The sequence below is a fragment of the Python bivittatus genome, unplaced genomic scaffold (genome assembly GCF_059951505.1).
Source record: "Python bivittatus isolate LINGU-HERP-01145 unplaced genomic scaffold, Pbiv_v1 ctg000480_np1212, whole genome shotgun sequence".
NCBI lineage: Eukaryota > Metazoa > Chordata > Lepidosauria > Squamata > Pythonidae > Python > Python bivittatus.
In genome coordinates, this window is record NW_028277075.1 from 11824598 (window position 1) to 11845383 (window position 20786).

General features: G+C 36.2%; 1 protein-coding gene across 1 annotated transcript in view; it reads right to left on the reverse strand.

Annotated features, from left to right (window-relative positions):
* Window positions 1-233: 233 nt before the first annotated feature.
* The window catches only part of LIN52 (lin-52 DREAM MuvB core complex component), a 52457-nt gene continuing 31904 nt past the window's right edge, over window positions 234-20786 (reverse strand). Inside the window, exon 6 of the mRNA XM_088145338.1 lies at window positions 234-2533. Within this exon, the coding sequence (XP_088001464.1) occupies window positions 2478-2533 (56 nt within the window). The 3' untranslated portion in view covers window positions 234-2477. The remainder of the gene's footprint in view (window positions 2534-20786) is intronic.

The following is a 20786-nucleotide window of genomic DNA, read 5'->3' on the forward strand; positions in this document are numbered from 1 at the left end:
CTGAGATTTATCTAAGAAGTATGATTCAACAGTCTAGATTTCCTAGGAATGCTTTCAAAAATGTAACTTGTTTTCTTTTTATTTACTATCAAAAGCGCAGTATTGTAACATACAAATCACTGATGTAGGGCAATACAGCATGTACTAAATACTTATCCAGTGTGGCTATGCATGAAAAATATAAATATCTCTACTTTAAAGCATATACCGATAATTTGGTATATGTTCAGAATTACAAATTTGTAGAATAAAAAGAAATGTTTTCAAATGCAAAGGGTTAACTAATCAGATCCTGGCAATACGGACTTTCTATATGTTGCCCATAACCCAGGCTCCAAATGTATTTTGGAGAGACTATAATACAGCAAAAGTCAACTGCTTTGTTTTTAATGTGAGATTTAAAATCTTTCTCTCCCCCACCCTCCAATCATTAGCATGTTTCAAAATGCTCAACTTTAACTGGATATACTCATAATACATTAAAACCTACAAGCAAAAAAAGGTAAGAATTTCAGTATTCCTAAGCAGAAATATAAATATTAGGTTACCATTTACAAAACAAACTTGTCAATTTTTTTCTGAGCAGTGAACAGTTTTTCCTGCTCTTAAAATCGTTTTGCTAGCTGTTCACCATGGTTTACAGTTTTGCCGTCATTGGCCTAGATGTCACATTTTCAAAGGTGAATCTCAGGCCTGCAAATATAATGTCCTGACAAAAGCTTGACTTGTCAGGGCAAACTTTGTGAATTGCCATCTGATCTATGGCATGTTTAGAATGAGAGAAGCCCCTATCCACTCTGTTCTAGAAAAAAAATACAGTATATATAATAATAATTTAAAATGGAAATCTGGCTGATTTGCCCTGCACCAGAAATCTCTCACTCGTGTATTTTGCAAACTACCAGAACACAGAAATGCTTATAGTTCATATATTAAATTGCATATTTGTTTTGTTGCTTATATTGCATTCTTACATTTCCAAATTTGCCTTATAGCTTCTGTAAATTAAACAATGTACAGTTGCGTGCTGAAAACTTTAAATATTTGTTTGAATAGCCAAATAAATAAAAATCAAACTTTTGATATACAATCCAATATTAAATGCTTGTTTTTGACCCAGAGAAAAAGGGTTTTCACTAAAATTTACAGGCCAAAATCCAAAATTAGGCTTTTCTTAATTCTGCTTATTCCACACAAGGGGAGATGCTCTAATATCACTTCCAGATTAATGGGATATAAAAGTGCTTAACTTTAGCTTGATCCTTCCTGAAATGTTACTAGCACAACCCTCCCTAATTTGACACTTTCTAGATGTGTTGATTTCAGCTCCGATATTCCCCAAGTCACCATGCCTAACAAATCTGAGAAGTACCAAATTCAGGAAGACTATCCAGTGCTTCATTCTAGAGAAACCAATGCAAGGAAAAGATCTTGACCTGGTTTCTTGTGAACCGGCTATTTTAAATATATTTCTGGAAAAGAAAGGGACTCAAACTGAAACCATGGCTCTGCTATATATAACTTGTAACTTCTATATATAAAACGTCTTCCATGTATAACTATACTGGAAAGAGAAATCTAATTTGGAGGTATTTTTTCTAGAGCTATCAATATAATACAAATCAGGGGCAGCCTAAAAAGACATTATTTGCATTTGGGAAAATTCTGATATAGCAAAGATTTTATGTTGCCTTTAGACATTTTTTAAGAAATAAGAGATCTGAAGCTGAGCCAAAGAGTAAATGAGTAAGCTGAGCACAGGGTACAGGTTTTCTTCATACAGGAGTGTTTTTTCTTATTGTCTGTCTTAGTTTTCTCTTTACATTTCCACTCCGGTCACATCTGGGTAGCTTGAAATCAACCAGAAAGAAATTTGTTGGAATGTAGCCTCCCATCCTATCCTATATCTAAAATTATATGAACATGCAAGAAAAAGAACGATATGATCTATATTTTTTCTGCAACCTTTGTACTTAGTAAAAATCAATATAGATGGGTAACTTCTATAATAATAAAATTAGGATTATCTATATTAAAGAACACTAGTCAGTTTTCATCCAGAATTATGCTTGTGTCCAGCAATGCAGTGGGTCTTATAAAGTGCTTGTCTTGTAATGATATGGGATGGACATACATACAGAAGTGCCATGCTGTGTACTGCTCTGGGACACAGGCATTATCACAAGATGCATATTATTATAGTTGTATGCAGCAACCATCTGCAAATGAGCCCTTTTCCTTTGACTGGACGGCTGGAAATTATTATGGTAAATAGGGCAGGATCAGCTGCAGCCAGGAGGTTAAGAGAACCGATGGTGGTCAGCGCTGAAATAATCCAGAACACTTATCCTCAAAAGGAAGCTGAGATAAGGAACATTTTGGCAAGCTTGGTCCTTTCATTTCAGCTTATGTGGACATTCTAGTAGTTCTGAAATAACAAGGTGCTGCTGCTTTTTTAAAGTGTAGTCCACATTCATTTACTTTTTGGGTTTCTCCAGGATGTTCAGGAATTTCCCTCTAGTCATTTCTCTTGCTGAAATCACAAAGAAAGAAAGATAAAACAGTTTAATACATAGCATCAGAACTGAATAATTTACAATAATTTCCACTTACAAGATTAATTTAAATGATTTTGCTGTACCAAGATTAAAAAAACAGGATAAAAAAAGATTTCAAGTAAAAGAAAACAAGTTCTGCAGTTTAGCGCTCCTAAAAATCTACAAATACCAGCCAAGCATTGAAAGCATAAAAATTCAGTTGTAATGTCCATAACTTGTCTCATTTTATCCTATATCCACTTGCTTTATTCTCTCAGTGGTTATTTTCAAGAGCTTCCTTTCAATTTTTCTACTATATTCATCTACAGATAGTATAATCTAGAATGCCATTGCTCCTTCTCAGAGCATCTCTTTCTGCAAGCTATAACCCTTTAGAGATTATAGACCTCTGTCTTATTCTATTTCAAGATTATTTGTCCCTGTATACTTATGACCTTAAACATAAATGAAACAGCATTTCTACTCTCCCATAGTAGTGGTAGTCCCTAGATGCTATATCATAATGGAGTTTAAAATTCCCTCAAAGTAGTTCATCTATGTATGGTGTGTTAAAGTAGAGCTTATATAGCTTTTACTCTACTGTCTCACATTGCATTGTCATTCCCAGCAAGGCAAAGTTTATATGTTTCATCAATCTCCAGTAAAAGCATTACAGAGTTTTTACACAGCTACTTTCCTACAGAAAAAAAATCTGATTTGTGAATTCCAAGGTTTTATTGCTGGCCTACTAAAAGTTGTCCATTTGATTTGAGAGAAAACATTTCAGCACTTTTTCTTCCTTGCCATCTCCACATCCAGATAGGGATAGGATATACTTATAGTAGGATTACTACTGTGTTGAGATCCTGGGGAATTCAATTTATGGAGGTCTCTGGCAAAAAGGGCCTGACCAGCCATTGTTAAGGGTGATGGTTAAGTTTTATTGCTACTTAAATGAGTTCCCAGATAATGACCATAAAATAGTTGTTTTATTCACCCAACTTGGATAATAAGGTACAGGATGATGGCATTCATGTCTTGCTTATGGACTTTTCATGTGCAGCTCATTATTATTTGGGGAACATGATCTTAGACTGTGCTCTTACTGTAGCTATAGACATCTTTCATATTTTAGTGAATTATTGTCAATGACCATTAAAACTTTTTTTTATAATGACTTCAAGAAGTGATCCTCATTAACTGGCAAATAAAAAAATCTAGGACTGGTCTTATATATCCCTTCTGGTTGATAAGATACAGGCAACAATATGTTGGCTTGCAAGATAACTTCTAGATTGGAGATCTTATTTTGCAGTGAATGATGCATGTGGCAAAAATAATCTACTCTATTCCATTTCTATCTTACTAAAAAGTGTTATGTGAAAGCCTTAATTGCCTAAAGCATTAATAGGCAGCAGAACTCATTATCGTTGAGCCCCCATCTGTGACAATCAGAGTATACAGAAGATTGTAGCTTTGAAGGTATAAGGGTAAACAGTAAATACTTAACACATGAAATGAAATACAGAAAAATAGATGCTTTTGTGTGTTTGTGAAATTAAGACAAAGGAGAAGCATATAACAGATCTGAATTAAGGCAATCTGACTGCCTAGAGTAGCTGAAAGTCAGGCAGCATATAAATTTAAATTATTATTTTGTAGAGAGGGATTGATGAATATATGCATGGAGTTGGAGATGTAGGTTTAATGATGGGTGAAGAGGCCAACATGTAAGTGTATGTTGAGGTCATCTACACTAAGGTAGAAGAGAAAGTAGGAATTCACAGATAGGCGATATTTACATGTTATGCACCAGTGAACATAGTAATGGAAGAACTGGGGATGAGTTTTCAGAAAAATTGTGCAACATTCTAAATAAATGCAATCCAAGTGAAAAAAATTATTTTTTTTCCATGAAATTAATGGGCAGGTGGGAATGGGATGAGAGTACAGAAAAACTATATTGACTAACAGGTAAGTATTTGCTTAGAAAATTGTTTGGCAGAATTGGTTGGAAGAATACAACAGGTGACAGAAGGCAAAATTTGGGAAATGAATGTGGATTTATGCAGAGCAGAGGGCATACAGAAGAGATTTTAGCTCATAAACAAGTCATTGAGAAATGTATGAATGTGAAAAAGAAAGCTTATTGTACAGTTGTTGATTAAGAGAAAATGTTATATGTGGACAGTTTGTAATTATGGAATGTGTAGTGTTCATATGTTGGAGGTTGGTTGCTGAGTTTATAAAATAGATAAAGCAAATGTGAAAATAAAGAGAATGCTTAATAAATGGTTCAGTACTGAATAGGGGTATGATAACAATGTTTGATATCTCATTGGATGTTTAATGTATTTATAGATACAGTGGTGCTTAAAAGTTTGTGAACCCTTTTGAATTTCCAATATTCCTGCAAAAAATATGATTTAAAACGTGATCTGTTCTCCACACAAGTCCTAAAACTAGTTAGAGAACCCAAGTAAACAAATGAGTCAAAAACATGACACTTGTTCATTTAAAGAACAAATGGTAATGTATCACTCAATGTATGTAACCAATGTCAGAAAGGCATGGAGAAGTACAATAAATACTGTTGGTATAAACTAGATAGAGTTAGATTTTTTCTTCTCTTATCTCTTGCCTTTAATTTCTTCTGTTTGCTGCTTTTCACTCTTCTAAGCTTTGCTTGGCTCAAAAAATCAGGGGGGTATGTAAGTATTTTAAACACAAGGGAATGTCTTTTAAGATTCTGACTCTGAACAAGCTGTAGGCCACAGCTAAATGTGGCTTGCCAAGCTGCCCTTTCAGGCCTCAAACTGTTACTTTTATGTCCTACTTGGAGGCTCTCCTTCAAGACATCTAGTTGGTAGTTATGGCAATCAGGTTGATGGTCTAAAAAAGTTCTTCCACAAGAAAGGTATGGTAGCAAAGTAGAGACATTGATATATCATGTTAAATGCCTCAAATTACATGATTGAACTTTCATTTAGACCTGACATATGATTCTGCAGTCCAAAGTGTATAAAGAAAAACTATTTACAATATATGGTTCTAGTGAACTATAACTTGTAGTGGTCAGACCAAATCTAGAGAACACACATTACCCATTATTTATTTAGAAGCTGTGTGGCAGGCACCTTAACAAATTTGGCCTAGAAAACTCCAAATCTAAGATAGATAGATATGGATTTCAGCTTTTACAAAGAGCTGAATTTTCCAAGATTCAATTTGTAATAAAATATTTGTTTCATCTCAACTACACTATATCATGTATAGATAATGGAAGCAATGCAATTTGTCATACTGGACATATACATTCTGCAGCAAATTAAATCATCACAGATGAGAATGGCACCTTCTTTCACCTCCTCTCCTCTTGCTCATCTCTCCGATTCTCTTGGAAACAAACTCACCAACACTAGGTAGCTGTTTTCATTCTCCATCTTCCTTAAATTTTCTGTGATCTCTTTCTTCCAGTGTTCTTTCTCCTTGGTCCCCTCCCAGGTAAACTGCTTTCTTTCACACCTCCCAGCTATCTCTTTTCCTCCCCTTTGTATCAAGACCAAGGCTTTTTAAATAGAAGGAGTTAAGGGCTAAGGAATATCCTCCTGGTTTTGCTTGGGCAAAATTCCTCCCTCTCCAGAGGCTAGGATTCTTAAAACACTTAATGTTTCCTTCTTTATGGCCAAAAGGAAAGATCTGTGGGTCATCAGTCCTAGTGTATATGCTTGCATTTAAGGTCATTATGGATTCTCCTGCCTGCTTGCTCACGTCCTTGGGATTGTATTGACAGTCTAACTCAATGTGGGGGAGAAAAGGATGCGCCCCACCTTGCCTGTGTGAATAGGAGTTTACCTATTCACTGTAAAAGCCAAATGTCAAAGTATGGATTATTGCAAGGGTAGGCAACATATGACATCAATGTTCTTGTGGATATCTTCCTTGCTGCCTGTCCCTGCCCCCTTCAACATATATAAAAAATAAGAAGCTGACATGCTGCAAGTGTTAACATATCTTTATTTTCAAGAATGACTTTGGGCTCCACACAGGCCCCAAAGGTATTCTCAGAAAATGAAAGAATTTCATTTAAAGAGAGGTTTAGAGAGCTGATGAGTACAAGGATCATGCATGTAATCCTAGATCACAGATTTGCTGCATTATGTCCAAGCCTGTGTTATATCATCTTGAGTATGCATTCTTGTTAAAAGTCTAAAGAATGTAAATATCTTGGAGAATCAGATTGGTGGCCAAAGACAACACTGTTATTAAATGTGTCTGGTTTGCTGTAAAGCTTGATAGGCAAACATTTTGGCTAGTGAAAAAAATCTGGAACTTAAAAAGCAAATTCTGGGTATTCTACAGAATGACTATCATAGTGGGCATGATTAGTAAAAAAAAAACTAATTTAATACAGGAGACAGGAATTTAATACATTCATACATAACTTAAGCATCCCCATATTTCTCTTACTGTTCTCTCTCGCACACATGTACATAGGAATCTAAAAAATTGTTGGAAATGATCCAGATTCAAAACCTAAATCCAGGTGAGCTGCAAGAATTTTGCTGTGAGAAGGATTAAGAATTAGACTTTGTCTACTAGATATCTGTGAGCCCATACCCTCTGACATACATTGTATGATTTTGATTATTTTTGTAGAATTATAAAAGAATCCAAATCTAAGTCTATATAAAGTTTGAGAGAGTCATATTCATTTTGTGAAACCAACTATCAGGAAATGTTCAGAATTACCAGCAGTGGATTCTGGTTGTATCATTCAGAATCATATCACAGAAAACATCAGCTGAGCAAACAGTGAAAATCCAGTGCCCCTAAATTCTATGAAGATGAGTACTGGTACTAGTAGTAGTTTTATTTATCATATGATTATAAATAATTTATAGACATACAATAAATCAATTATTGATTTAATAACTTATTACGCCCCTTCATGGATCACTGCCTTGTCGTGGCGAAGGGGCTTGCGTAACTCAGTGAAGCCATGAGCTATACCGTGCAGGGCCACCCAAGACGGACAGGTCATGACAGAGAGTTCTGACAAAATGTGGTCCACTGGAGAAGGAAATGGCAACCCACTCCAGTATCCTTGCCAAGAAAACCCCATGGACAATGTTAAAAGGCTAAAAGATATGACACCGGAAGATGAGCCCCTCAGGTTGGAAGGTGTCCAATATGCTACTGGGGAAGAGCGGAGGGCATTTCCAAGTAGCTCCAGAAAGAGTGAAGCAGCTGGACCAAAGCCGAAAGGACGTTCAGCTATGGATGTATCTGGAAGCGAAAAGAAGGCCCGATGCTGTAAAGAACAATATTGTATAGGTACCTGGAATGTAAGATCTATGAACCAAGGCAAGCTGGATGTGGTCAAACATGAGATGACAAGATTGAATGTCGACATCTTGGGAATCAGCGAATTGAAATGGACGGGAATGGGTGAATTTAATTCAGGTGACCATTATATCTACTACTGTGGCCAAGAAACCCTTAGAAGAAATGGAGTTGCACTCATAGTCAATAAGAGAGTGGGAAAGGCAGTAATGGGGTACAACCTCAAAAACAACAGAATGATCTCAGTGCATATCCAAGGCAAACCATTCAACATCACAGTAATCCAAGTCTATGCCCCAACCACTGATGCCGAAGAAGCTGAAGTTGACCGGTTCTATGAAGACCTACAACACCTTCTAGAACTAGCACCAAAAAGATGTCCTTTTCATCATAGGGGATTGGAATGCTAAAATAGGAAGTCAAGGAGTAATCGGAATAACAGGCAAGTTTGGCCTTGGAGCACAAAATGAAGCAGGGCAAAGGCTAATAGAGTTCTGTCAAGAGAACAAGCTAGTCATAGCAAACACTCTTTTCCAACAACACAAGAGACGACTCTACACATGGACATCACCAGATGGTCAATACCGAAACCAGATTGATTATATACTTTGCAGCCAAAGATGGAGAAGCTCTATACAGACAGCAAAAACAAGACCAGGAGCTGACTGTGGCTCAGATCATGAGCTTCTTACTGCAAAATTTAGGCTTAAATTGAAGAATGTAGGGAAAACCACTAGACCACTCAGGTATGACTTAGATCATATTCCTTGTGAGTACACAGTGAAGGTGATGAATAGATTTAGAGGGTTAGATTTGGTAGACAGAGTGCCTGAAGAACTATGGACGGAGGTCTGTAATTGTACAGGAGGCAGCAACTAAAACCATCCCAAGGAAAAAGAAATGGAAGAAAGCAAAATGGCTGTCTGATGAGGCATTACAAATAGCTGTGGAAAGAAGGAATGTGAAAAGCAAGGGTGAAAGGGAAAGATATAAGCAACTGAATGCAGGTTTCCAGAGAATAGCAAGGAGAGATAAGAAGGCCTTCTTAAATGAACAGTGCAAAGAAATTGAGGAAAACAATAGAATGGGGAAGACTAGAGATCTCTTCAAGAAAATTGGAGATATCAAAGGAACGTTTAGTGCAAAGATGGGCATGATAAAGGACAAAAAAGGCAGGGACCTAACAGAAGCAGAAGAGATTAAGAAGAGGTGGCAAGAATACACAGAACTATACAAGAAAGATCTTAATGTCCCTGATGTCCATGCTGTTGTGGTCACGGACCTTGAGCCAGACATCCTAGAGAGTGAAGTCAAGTGGGCCTTAGGAAGCATTGATAACAACAAAGCTAGTGGAGATGACAGTATCCCAGCTGAGTTATTTAAAATACTAAAAGATGATGGTGTTAAAGTGCTGCACTCAATATGCCAGCAAGTTTGGAAAACGCAACAGTGGCCACGGGATTGGAAAAGGTCAGTTTACGTTTCAATTCCAAAGAAGGGCAATGCCAAAGAATGCTCAAACTATTGCACAATTGCACTCATTTCACATGCTAGCAAGGTTATGCTCAAAATCCTACAAGCTAGGCTTCAGCAGTACATGAACCGAGAACTACCGGATGTACAAGCTGGGTTTCGAAGAGGCAGAGGAACTAGAGATCAAATTGCCAACATTCGCTGGATCATGGAGAAAGCACGAGAGTTCCAGAAAAACATCTACTTCTGCTTCATTGATTATGCAAAAGTCTTCGATTGTGTGGATCACAACAAACTCTGGCAAATTCTTAAAGAGATGGGGGTACCAGACCATCTTACCTGTCTCCTGAGAAATCTGTATGCGGGCCAAGAAGCAACAGTTAGAACCAGTCACAGAACAACCGATTGGTTCAAAATAGGGAAAGGAGTACGACAAGGCTGTATACTGTCACCCTGCTTATTTAACCTATATGCAGAGTACATCATGAGAAATGCCAGGTTGGAAGAATCACAAGCCGGAATTAAGATTGCAGGGAGAATCATCAATAACCTCAGATATGGAGACGATACCACCCTAATGGCAGAAAGTGAAGAAGAACTAAAGGGCCTCTTGATGAGGGTGAAGGAAGAGAGTGCGAAAGCTGGCTTGAAACTCAACATTAAAAAAACTAAGATCATGGCATCTGGACCCATCAATTCCTGGCAAATAGAAGGGGTAGAAATGGAAGCAGTAACAGACTTCATTTATTTGGGCTCCAAGATCACCGCAGACGGAGACTGCAGCCATGAAATTAAAAGATGCTTGCTCCTTGGGAGGAAAGCTATGGCAAACCTAGATAGCATATTAAAAAGCAGAGATGTCACCTTGCCGACAAAGATCCACATAGTCAAAGCTATGGTTTTTCCAGTAGTAATGTATGGCTGTGAGAGCTGGACCATAAAGAAGGCTGAGCGCCGAAGAATTGATGCCTTTGAACTGTGGTGCTGGAGAAGACTCTTAAGAGTCCCCTGGACTGCTAGGAGGTCAAACCAGTCAATCTTAAAGGAAATCAACCCTGATTGCTCATTGGAAGGACTGATAATGAAGCTCAAGCTCAGATACTTTGGTCACCTAATGCGAAGAGAGGAGTCTTTGGAAAAGACCCTGATGCTGGGAAAGATTGAAGGCAAAAGGAGAAGAGGACGGCAGAGGATGAGATGGTTAGATAGCATTACTGAAGCAATGAGCATGAAACTCAGCAAACTCAGGGAGGCAGTGAAGGACAGGAAGGCCTGGCGCAATATGGTTCATGGGGTCACGAAGAGTCGGACACGACTTAACGACTGAACAACAACAAAAACTTATTACGATCAGTTATAATATAAAACAAGGAGTCTCTAAATTAGAAGGTCCATGACATTAACCTCTATACATTCAAACAAACAGTTAAGAACTTGTTTTTTAAACAACCTTGCAAAGGCTCATGAAAAGTAATTCTTTTAATATTTTTTTAAAATACGTCATCCAGTTCTAAATGTGATGCTGGTGGGAGTCTATTCCAAAGAATTGGAGCCAGATGAAGAAAAACTCTCAACCATGACATGACTATTTTCATACAAGGTAGAACCAAATGCTTCTAAGCAGTAGAACCTGATTTGATAATTGGTCAAGCGTGCACGTACACAAGCCAGTTTTGTTGCAAGTCTTATAAAAATCTGGGACATTATTTCTCAACACCATCAATTTGTACTGGTATCTTTCCCAAATCCCCAACCAGTATCATGACTGCCCGTGTATTAGCGTAATAACTCTCCAAAACATGAACAGAATGGGACTAAATTTGATATGATGGGAGAAGCTGGCAAATGAAATAATGAGTTCAAAACTGGGCCAGATCCGGTTGAGGGCTGCAGAGAAAAACATTCTAGAAAAATTCCCACAATGTATCTCTTTGGGAGAGGTAGCAGCTCAGGATATTCCTAATTGCTCCATTCTAAGTTCCCTTCCCTCCTCGTCACGTGATCTAGAAAAGAGCATATGCAGTGTATTCTGGGCTTTATATATATTTATACACATGCTCACAAATGCACAGAATCACACAAATACAACTCAAGGAGAAAACAGAAACAGACACACAAACACAATATGCTACTTTGTTACCCAGATGAAAATATAGACATCCCTAGACTATTGCTAGTAATGGGAGTGGAAAGAATTTAAGAAGCCATGCTCTACGTGCTTTTCTTAACTTGTTATTTCCTAAGAGGGCTTACGAGGATTTCTTGGAAATAGAGATAATGCCAATGCTTCCTTTTTTCCCCAACCACCTGTCAAACGTCACTTTTTAAGATTCTTAATCATAAGGACTGATTCCATCCCAAATTGTGTGATGACATATTTTTTCCTTTATTAAAAGTGCAAGCCTAGAATCTTAACTCAGGTTCAACTGACAGGACTATTGTTGAAATGAGATGAATGTAGCTCAAAAAGTGGCCATATGAATGTCTTTCCACACTCTGATTCCAAGCTGCTAAAACTTTAGGCTGCTGCAGTGCATGTATTAAGTGTGATGAAAACACAAGACCAAAATGGACAGGGGAAGAAGGAAAAGATGGGAAGTTTTCACACAATCACTTTGTGTCCAGAATCAGGAAACTTCAAAACATATTTACTTAATATAAGTTTCACTATATGAAAATGATTATCTAAACTGGCTTTTGAGGACATTGAGTTGCTATCTATTTCAAAATTTTCTTGTTTATGCAGTGAAAAGTAGTTGAGACTTTTCAAAATGTAGAAGACACCATGTTCTACAAACATTTTTTTCTTTCTGGAAAGGAAAAAAAGCTAGGTTTAAACACAGGAAATTTGAAGATAAAAAAATCACTTTGAATTAAATCCCACACCCTATCTTGCTCAAGTAATGTCAAACTGAAGCATTATCTGCTGATGGAGTGGAAGTTGTTCAGAGCACCAGTCCCATATAGGAGATATACGAATGTGTGACAACTATGTGCCCCTGAAGAGGGCTGCACCTTATAAATCAAGCTGCAAGCATTGACTAGTACTGCACTCCAACTGAAATTACTGTGAGTTGGGGGCTGCTCCAGAACACGTGCCCTCCTGTTCACTTGTCATCGGAGATGTTAACATTTCTGATTAATTCACAGACCTCTCATTTTATTCTTCATTCCTTTATCCTTGCTATCCTGCTCTGCTGCAGCTTAAAGATTCTTACCGACCTGCTACAATAATCACCACTCGCTCGTCCTCCCCCCCCACCTGGTGAAATTGTTTAGTGATGCCAACCGCGCTTTTAATTTGCAAGACATCAGACACAGAGGTAATTTATACCAACATCTGTTCATTTCTGACTTCTGAAACAAACTCACACATGCTGCTACAAAATCCCATTAGAAGCAAGACAGCCTTCTGCTATTCTGTATTCCTCTTCTCAATACACATGAAGGAGTCAACTAAGCTTTAAATTTTAAAACATATGAAACAAAACCAAGGGAAGGTCTTTACAGCTATCAAATAACCCCTTCACTTTCATCAAAGCTATCCAAATTGTGTAGAAAAGTTTCTGAATTTTTCTACCTACTTTTGTTACTGTGCTTATGTCAATTTTGTTGAACAATATCAGTACAGATATTGTTGGTAAGAAGAGGAAAATATAGATTGCAAAGTGCCTCAGTCATTCCTTAGTTCCCAGTGCCTCAGTCATTCCTTAGTTCCCATTCCCCAGTCTATGAATATGGGAGGGACAAAAAATTGTCCCTAGTGGACATGCCTTCTTGTTTCATATTATTCCAGTTCAACGCTCTTTACACCTTATTAGAAATTTTAATTTAAGACATCCCATAGTCATTTCAATGCAAAAAGAAGCAAGAGGATACAGAAACAGCTGCCCACATCCTAGATGCAATTGCTGTCAGGTAAACTTATAGTAATAACTGTCATCACTCACTACCCATGGAAATGAGGAAAGCCACTTAATGCACAGTGGTGAATCTCTAAATGAATAGCTAACAAAATTGTACTAGAAACCATAGATTCATTGTTAAAATATGCTTAATCCCATGGACTTGCCCACTGACAATTGGATCTAGTACCGATTTCACAGTATTAACAGGCAACCATAGAATCTGAGCAGCATAAACATGAATTGCCATGTCAAGACAAAATTTACAGTCTATCCTATGCAGTACATCTATCACTACAATAGAAGATCAACAATGAATACAACTGCAATAGCTCAGTTACAAATTAATCTCCTCAGTTAGATGGAGAAGTGAGAGCACTGAAGATCACAGAAAGCACCAATTTAGGATGTAATCGGCCTAGGTTACAATAAAGCCGAATATCTGAACAAATCCACTTTTTCCTGTGACTACCTACAAGACAGCTATTGGGTGGCTATAAATAACAAGAGAGTCCTGAACCAGGAATTAAATTTTCTGCCATAGAATAGATGAGCGCAAACCAGGTATTGGACAAAAGAGGCAGAAGCCAAAAATGAAAGCTTAATTTACCAGTTGCTAGGAAGGTGGAGCACAGTTTAATATAATCTCTTCTTTGGAACTTCAATCCCTCAATCCTGTATTTAGCCTTGTTGCCTTGGTCTCCCTTCCTACCACAGTCCCCAAACTGCCTCCTGCAGTAAATTTTGTGACTGTTGGTTGAAGATATTCAGTAGTACAGATTGATTTCTTGCAAGTGAGGAGATGAGGGATTACCAAAAGCAGCCCTGGTTAACAAGATTGGGTGCAGAATCTCTTGCGAGAGCAGCCCACTCTGCCAGCACTTTGCATCCTTTCACTATGACATATGGGTTTCATTACACAAAGATTTTCCTGATTTTAAACGGAGGAGATTACATTAGAAACTCAGGGCTATCTTTATATCTGTAGTAATTTAAAGGTTAAGTAACATTTTTAATCAAATGACAAAGACTCATAAGGTTTGGCTTCCACCCAAAGTAGAAAATGTAGCTGTGGATGTTCCTTCTAGCATGCTGTTTAGTAAAAAAAAAAAAAACACAGTGGAAGATCAGGTTTCCATTGTCACTGGCCCCCCATATCTCATAAAAAACTTTTTTCTGGATATGGTAACTGTGGGCTACAGTGTATCATTAGAACTGGGTAGTCATGGGATTTATTGCGGTAATGAAAGTAACGATTTCCACTTATGTAAAAAGGTATCACCCTAAAGGGTCTCATAGATGAGGGACATTTTAATGCATAAAGGTGGATATATGCAAATAATATGATTTCATTTTAGAGAAGGATTGCAGCTCAGGGATAATAAATGTAACTTGCAGATAAAATTTTCATCTTCAACTATTTGTACTTCCAGGTAGACTCCAAAGACCTGAAAGTGAAGATGCTAACCAATACTAAATTAGAAGGAACAATGATCTAACACGGCACAAGGTAGCTTTCTAGGCTCCCAACGCCATATAAATACATATATATGTCAATCATTCTATGTTGGCCACATATAGGATAGAATATAGAAATACATTTCTGAAGATATTACTGCAACTGCTTCTGTTAATCAATAAGCCACAGCTCCATGATGCTGCTTCATCCTTACACAAAACCTCAGCTATCTCTCTGAAATGATTTACCTTCCTTCCCCACACACATATTTACATTTGTTCTTAATATAGTTTTGTTGCTATTTAATCAGTTATACAAAATAAGGAGCCTTCCTGTGCACTCTGCTTATATTTGTTGTCACCTTCTACATTCAAATCAGTGTTGAAAACAGTACACCATTCTTCTATTCTTCCAATGTTACCCTGATCCATAAGTTATTTTCCTTGGTATAAATAACTATACTGCCTTTAAAAATCTATGTTGCATTACTATTCAACATTCTTTTTTTTTTTTAAATCTTAATTGTAATTCAGGTAGAAAGAAATTACAATCTCTTAACTACAACTTCTTAAAGATAAACTCTTCAACATTTCATGGATGAAAATAGTGGCAGCATTCCTATGCATGGGTAGGTGGCCTATGTACGTATTCTGACAGTGCAGTGCCCAAATCCGGACTCAAATGTACCATCAGTAGAAAAAGCACAGACCTAGAATGCATACAAGAAAGTAGCTGCAGCTAACAAAAGCTGATTGGGGAGTGTATATATATGAAGTGTGTATGTCTGTGTATCTACCTACCTATCTATTGATTTACAGTGGCATTTAGATTATTCCTAATCTATTAATTAGGATCACTGTAATGTGATACAGCAAAAAGTCATTAGAGCTAAGATTAGTAAATACATCTATGACATACAGAACTTAAGAAAAAGTGCTTTTCGCTTATACTACCTCTTTCCCCTCCATGTATTTAGAATGAAAACACAGGGATTATACTCTCAAGGCATATCTTTTGATCAGACTAAAGACCTAACATTTCTCTTTCAGAAATTGAGTATTAATCAGTTTGTTAGTAAACTGTAAACAAAAAACACATATATTCTTGTTTTGATCAATACAGTCTACTTCATTCATTGTTGCTTTTCTTCTATCCAATATTTTTTTAAAAAACGGAAGGCTTGTTATTTTTTACTTTAAAAATTTAGTATTTTTTTTTACAGTTTCCTTCTTATTATAGCAAGGAGGTGGCCTTTTCTGACCCTCACATTCCCTCAGATCTTTATGCTGAAATATGGCAGCAAACTGCCAGATAATGAGATGAAATAAAATTAAATGTATGCAAACACTAGGAGAAAAATGAGCTGAAAAACATTGTCTTCCAGAGATATCATATCATTACCATCCCCTGCAGCCTTTAGTCATGGAAAAATTCAATAAAAGGTATAGCTCCTATGCCCCAAAAAGTTGACCGTATTTGCATTATAGGGTGATTGTACATCCTTGTCCTCCTATATAGACTTGTATTAATAATTCACTAGAGCTCAATTCACAAGTCAAGATTTCATAATGAGAGATAAAACTTGAATAATGAAAATATCTTTTGGCAAAGTATCTTTATGTTCCTGAAGATTTCTGCTCCTTTATAATTCAGAGAATGTTGTCATTGAGTATATACAACTGATTTCAAAACCTGAGCTAGAGTCATGTAAGTAAGTGCCATACAAATACTTGTAATAAATACTTAATTTTCATACTCCTGCATTAAAAAAACTCTCTCAGTCCCCATCTCTCCAAAAGTCTTAATTTCAGTGGCCTAATTCACAATAGAAAAACTTTAAAAATTGCCAAATGGTAGAAGAAAGCATGTTTTCATTTTCCAACATCCCCGTTGATGTATTTTATCCATATATTTAAGGAGGGGATAAGGACAGAATTTAACTAAACTTCCCCTCAGTTTATGCCAACTTTGACAAACTGCAGTTGAAGTTTCAACTAATGTTTCCCAATTTCAATGGTATGGGAGAAGCAAAGACAGTTAATAAGTTTTTAAGAATATTCATACTGAGGTTCTAAAGAGGATAGATAGCTAACACTGCCTATGTATTTTATGAACATAGAAGGCAGCACATCCTGTAACTATACACATGCATATTTTTAAAAAATCACCTAACCTGGATTACAATATAGTGTTTGCTGCTTTTCAGTCTGATTTGTAGAACCGTCTTGTTTTCTTACCAAGTAAACCTCTCTCACAATCACACTAACACAAAACACAAACAAGGAATTAAGAAAGTTCTAAGCTGTTTTCTCTGTAATTTTCCAAAAGCAAAGCACTTAGACCGTATTGTATTCAACATCTGATGTGAAAGGAGTCAATTAGTAGTATTCTTTTAATTTTTGGTTTACTTTGTGATAATGAAACACTGCAATTTAGTATTATGTCCAGTTTTAATATTTGGATTTCAATTCTCTACCCAGTTCACTAGAAGTAAAGCCAACTAAACTCAACAGATCTCGCTGAATAGACATTTTAAAGATTGCAATATGACTTTTTCAACTTTTACCCTAATTTATCATGAAAACATTTTAGTCAATGGTGATTATCTGAAATAGTCATGCAACTGTAATACTGACTAAGCAGTCGTAGCCCCACCAATATATAGAAATGCTTTGTTGCATTACTGGGGTTCTCTGAGGGTTAGTTTTTAGATTGCACATATTTTATTACCCTATCAGGTAACATTGTAAGTATAAGGATTCTGTGCCACCATCACAGGGATTATGCTACCTGAAAAAAAAATCAGATTTTTTTTTTTCTAAATAATTCTCTTCTAAAAGTTCTTTCTCTTCATGCCCCCTTCGTAAGAATATAACAGTAACTTCAATATGGCAAGCCAAAGCACTGAGTGGAGAGTAGATCTGTCCATTATGGGCTGCAATGGACTGCATAAAGATAGCCACTGATTGGTATTTTTAACTAATACAGTCCTGGCGAAGATTAAGTACATACTGCTACTAAGATCAAATTTATTAAGATCATAGGAATATAGCTACTTTATTTCAGCTGGTTTAAATATTGAGATGAATATTCTGAGAGTACTTCCTACTTCAAGAAACAGACCAGCTTGACCTCCTTGACTCTTGATCTCCATGACACTTGGTGTAGGAAAAGAGTTACATCTCTCCTTGAAGCCAATAAAAAACCCTCTTGATTATAATTTAGATAAGAGCCACTGGATTGAATAATAATGACTGAAACTCCCTTGGCTGTTTCACCTTGAGACGTCCATCACTGGGTTAAACATGATGCTAATTGCATTTGGATTGATTAATTTCTCTCACTCCTGTCTATTCGAATAATGCTTAACAAAATAATCACAGTACCCAGAGCCAAATCTTCTCCGTCAAAGGAATGAAGCCATCAGATCCAGCAGAGATGAAAGAAATGAAGATGACCCGTAATTACTGCTACGGTGATATCATTACCATATTATAGAAAATGAGTGTGGTGAAGGGGGAGAAAGGGGCTGTGATTATTATTTATTTTTTAATGGAAGCTTACATCCCAAGAATGCAGATTGGACACACTGGAGTGTGTAAATGGAGAGAACTTGGGGAGAGAGGATTTTTTCCATTAAACTGCAAAAAGCAGAGATCACTACCCCTTTCAATGTATGTGCTAGGAGCGTTCTCTTTTGTTTTAGTAGTGTTTTGTACTTGAATAGCACAGATATTTAAGATGCCTTTCTCCCTAGTGAAGTCTTATGATAACTACTGAGGAACTGTAGTTACCCTGATGTAGTTACCATCTTTTAAATGTTAAGTTTGTTTGTAATTGGATGGCCTTGTTCTAAATCTTAGACTATCAAATCCAGCTGATCCTTTGAACAGGATAAAAAAAAAGACTCCTGTTCAGGACACAGTTATTTCCAATAGCCAAATCTATAAAGTCAATAAATCCAGTTATTGTATATATTCCCTTCCCCAAAACACTAGAAGGTGTTTTTAAATGTTTATTGTGATGGCCCCAAATGAGTATCATATTTAGAATCTGTATTGGAATTAGAAAGCAATATTGCCAGCCCAGCTGTTTCTTGAATACTCTCTTGTTTGAGAAAATAAAATAACTTTGCAACAGTCTGGAACCTTGGACCACTTATGCTCTGTAATTATAGCTTTTATTTTTGCTCCTCTCCATTCTGCTTATATCTACCCCAAGTGGCTGAGGGCAAAAAGTAGAAAACAACCTATGTTGATTTTGGTACAAAGCCAAATGTGCTCATATACAAAAACTGACATGGTATACCAGTCAATATCAAAATCTATGAGTTAAATTAAGATGGTATTACACAAATATTACTTAAAGACAGCAAGAAAAGAACCTGCAAATATACCTAAACTTGTACTATAAAATCAGCAGCATGTAAAATTAGCATATTAGCATATCAACACTTCAGTATGAATGGAGTTTGACATTCACTTAAAAAATGTACCTAAAAAAATGTACTTTTGTAGTACACCACATGATGTTCTCAATTATCATACCCATTTGATTTCCATGTGATTTTCTTCACAAACATTTCACCATAAAATACTAAACATTCACATTACATTTATCAATACAAAAAAACCTTGTTTGGGGCCCACATTTCTTAGTACAGCATAAATAGTTAGCTAAAGGCCACGACAGTTAATTTTCTTGGTGACATCCTAACCTTGTAGCAGTTCCTCAACACAGTGACCACTGCTTGTTACACCTTATGAAAAAAATAACGTGGCAAAGCTGAGCCCCCCACTAACATGGTGAATGTTTAAAAAATAAAGAAAATAAAGAGAACTGCCATTGCAGCTTGAAATATGCTAGATGAGAAAGGAGACAGCTTTACCATTGAGATAGGTAGCTATTCACCAGAAAAGTATGCATACATAAGCCAGGTAGAGTAATATTTGATCCAAATAAAGGATATTGTCTTTCACTTTTTTGTATGTATGTAGGCTTCTCATTAACTAATATTAAATATATTAAATTAAATATAAACAATTGAGAGAAACCCAAATCACTGATATTGTTTTGCTTAATAATATCTGATGAAAAATCTTGGCATAGACTCTGTCTTAGCCACTTTTCTCATAAGCAGTGCCCCAACATTCAAGTTTACAAAATGTTAGTGTGTGGTATATATAGATTTCTCCCCTGTAAAAAGCTAAGAATTTATAACAAAATATGCATTTTCATAATTAAAATTGAAAATAAAGACTGTGCTTATGGAATATGGACCAAGTAGTATTAAAATAAGTCTTGTGGCACTTTAAAAAGTAACAAGTTTTGATGATACTGTATAAGCTTTAATGTTACTGTTTACTTCTGTTCTGGAGCTGCTATGTTTCAGGGTCACAACAATAGATCCTAGTAACTAGCGCATGTATACTCTTTCTTGGGAGAGTAGTCATTTTGTTCACTCCAGATTAACATGAAAGAGCTTTAAGACATATGCAGAAAGATCTATTTTGTAAATGAAAATTATCTGCTCTGGATATAATCTGTATTATAACAAGAAACTTACCCCAAGGGAACATCCATCTTATACTAAGATCATAAGTATTATTTTAAATGCAACACATATTTCTCAAATAAAATTTGCATCAGGAATGCTAACTGGAGACTCACAGAACAAATCTAATTCATTCTCAAGAATATTATGGATTTTAATTCACATATGTTTGTTTTAATGCAATATATTTAAGACACTATTTCAAAAACTGTGAGAAAAATCTTTGCTTGAATATTGCATTGTTCTCCAAATTTTAATTAAATGATCTAATCATTTAATTAAAGTATGCAGAATATAACATCTTTATTAAGTCACTCCATAGGAAAATATACATTTATGTAACAGTGTAGTCCATAAGTATTCAGAAAGGAATTGATCTCAGTCTACAAAAAAACATATCAGGCCTGAACAACATTATGGAAACTATAATGTATGGAAGGACTGTGTGCACAATTCACAGTGTTCCTCTCTAATCTATCTCTGATTTTTGTAGGAACACCTGATGTGGGTTT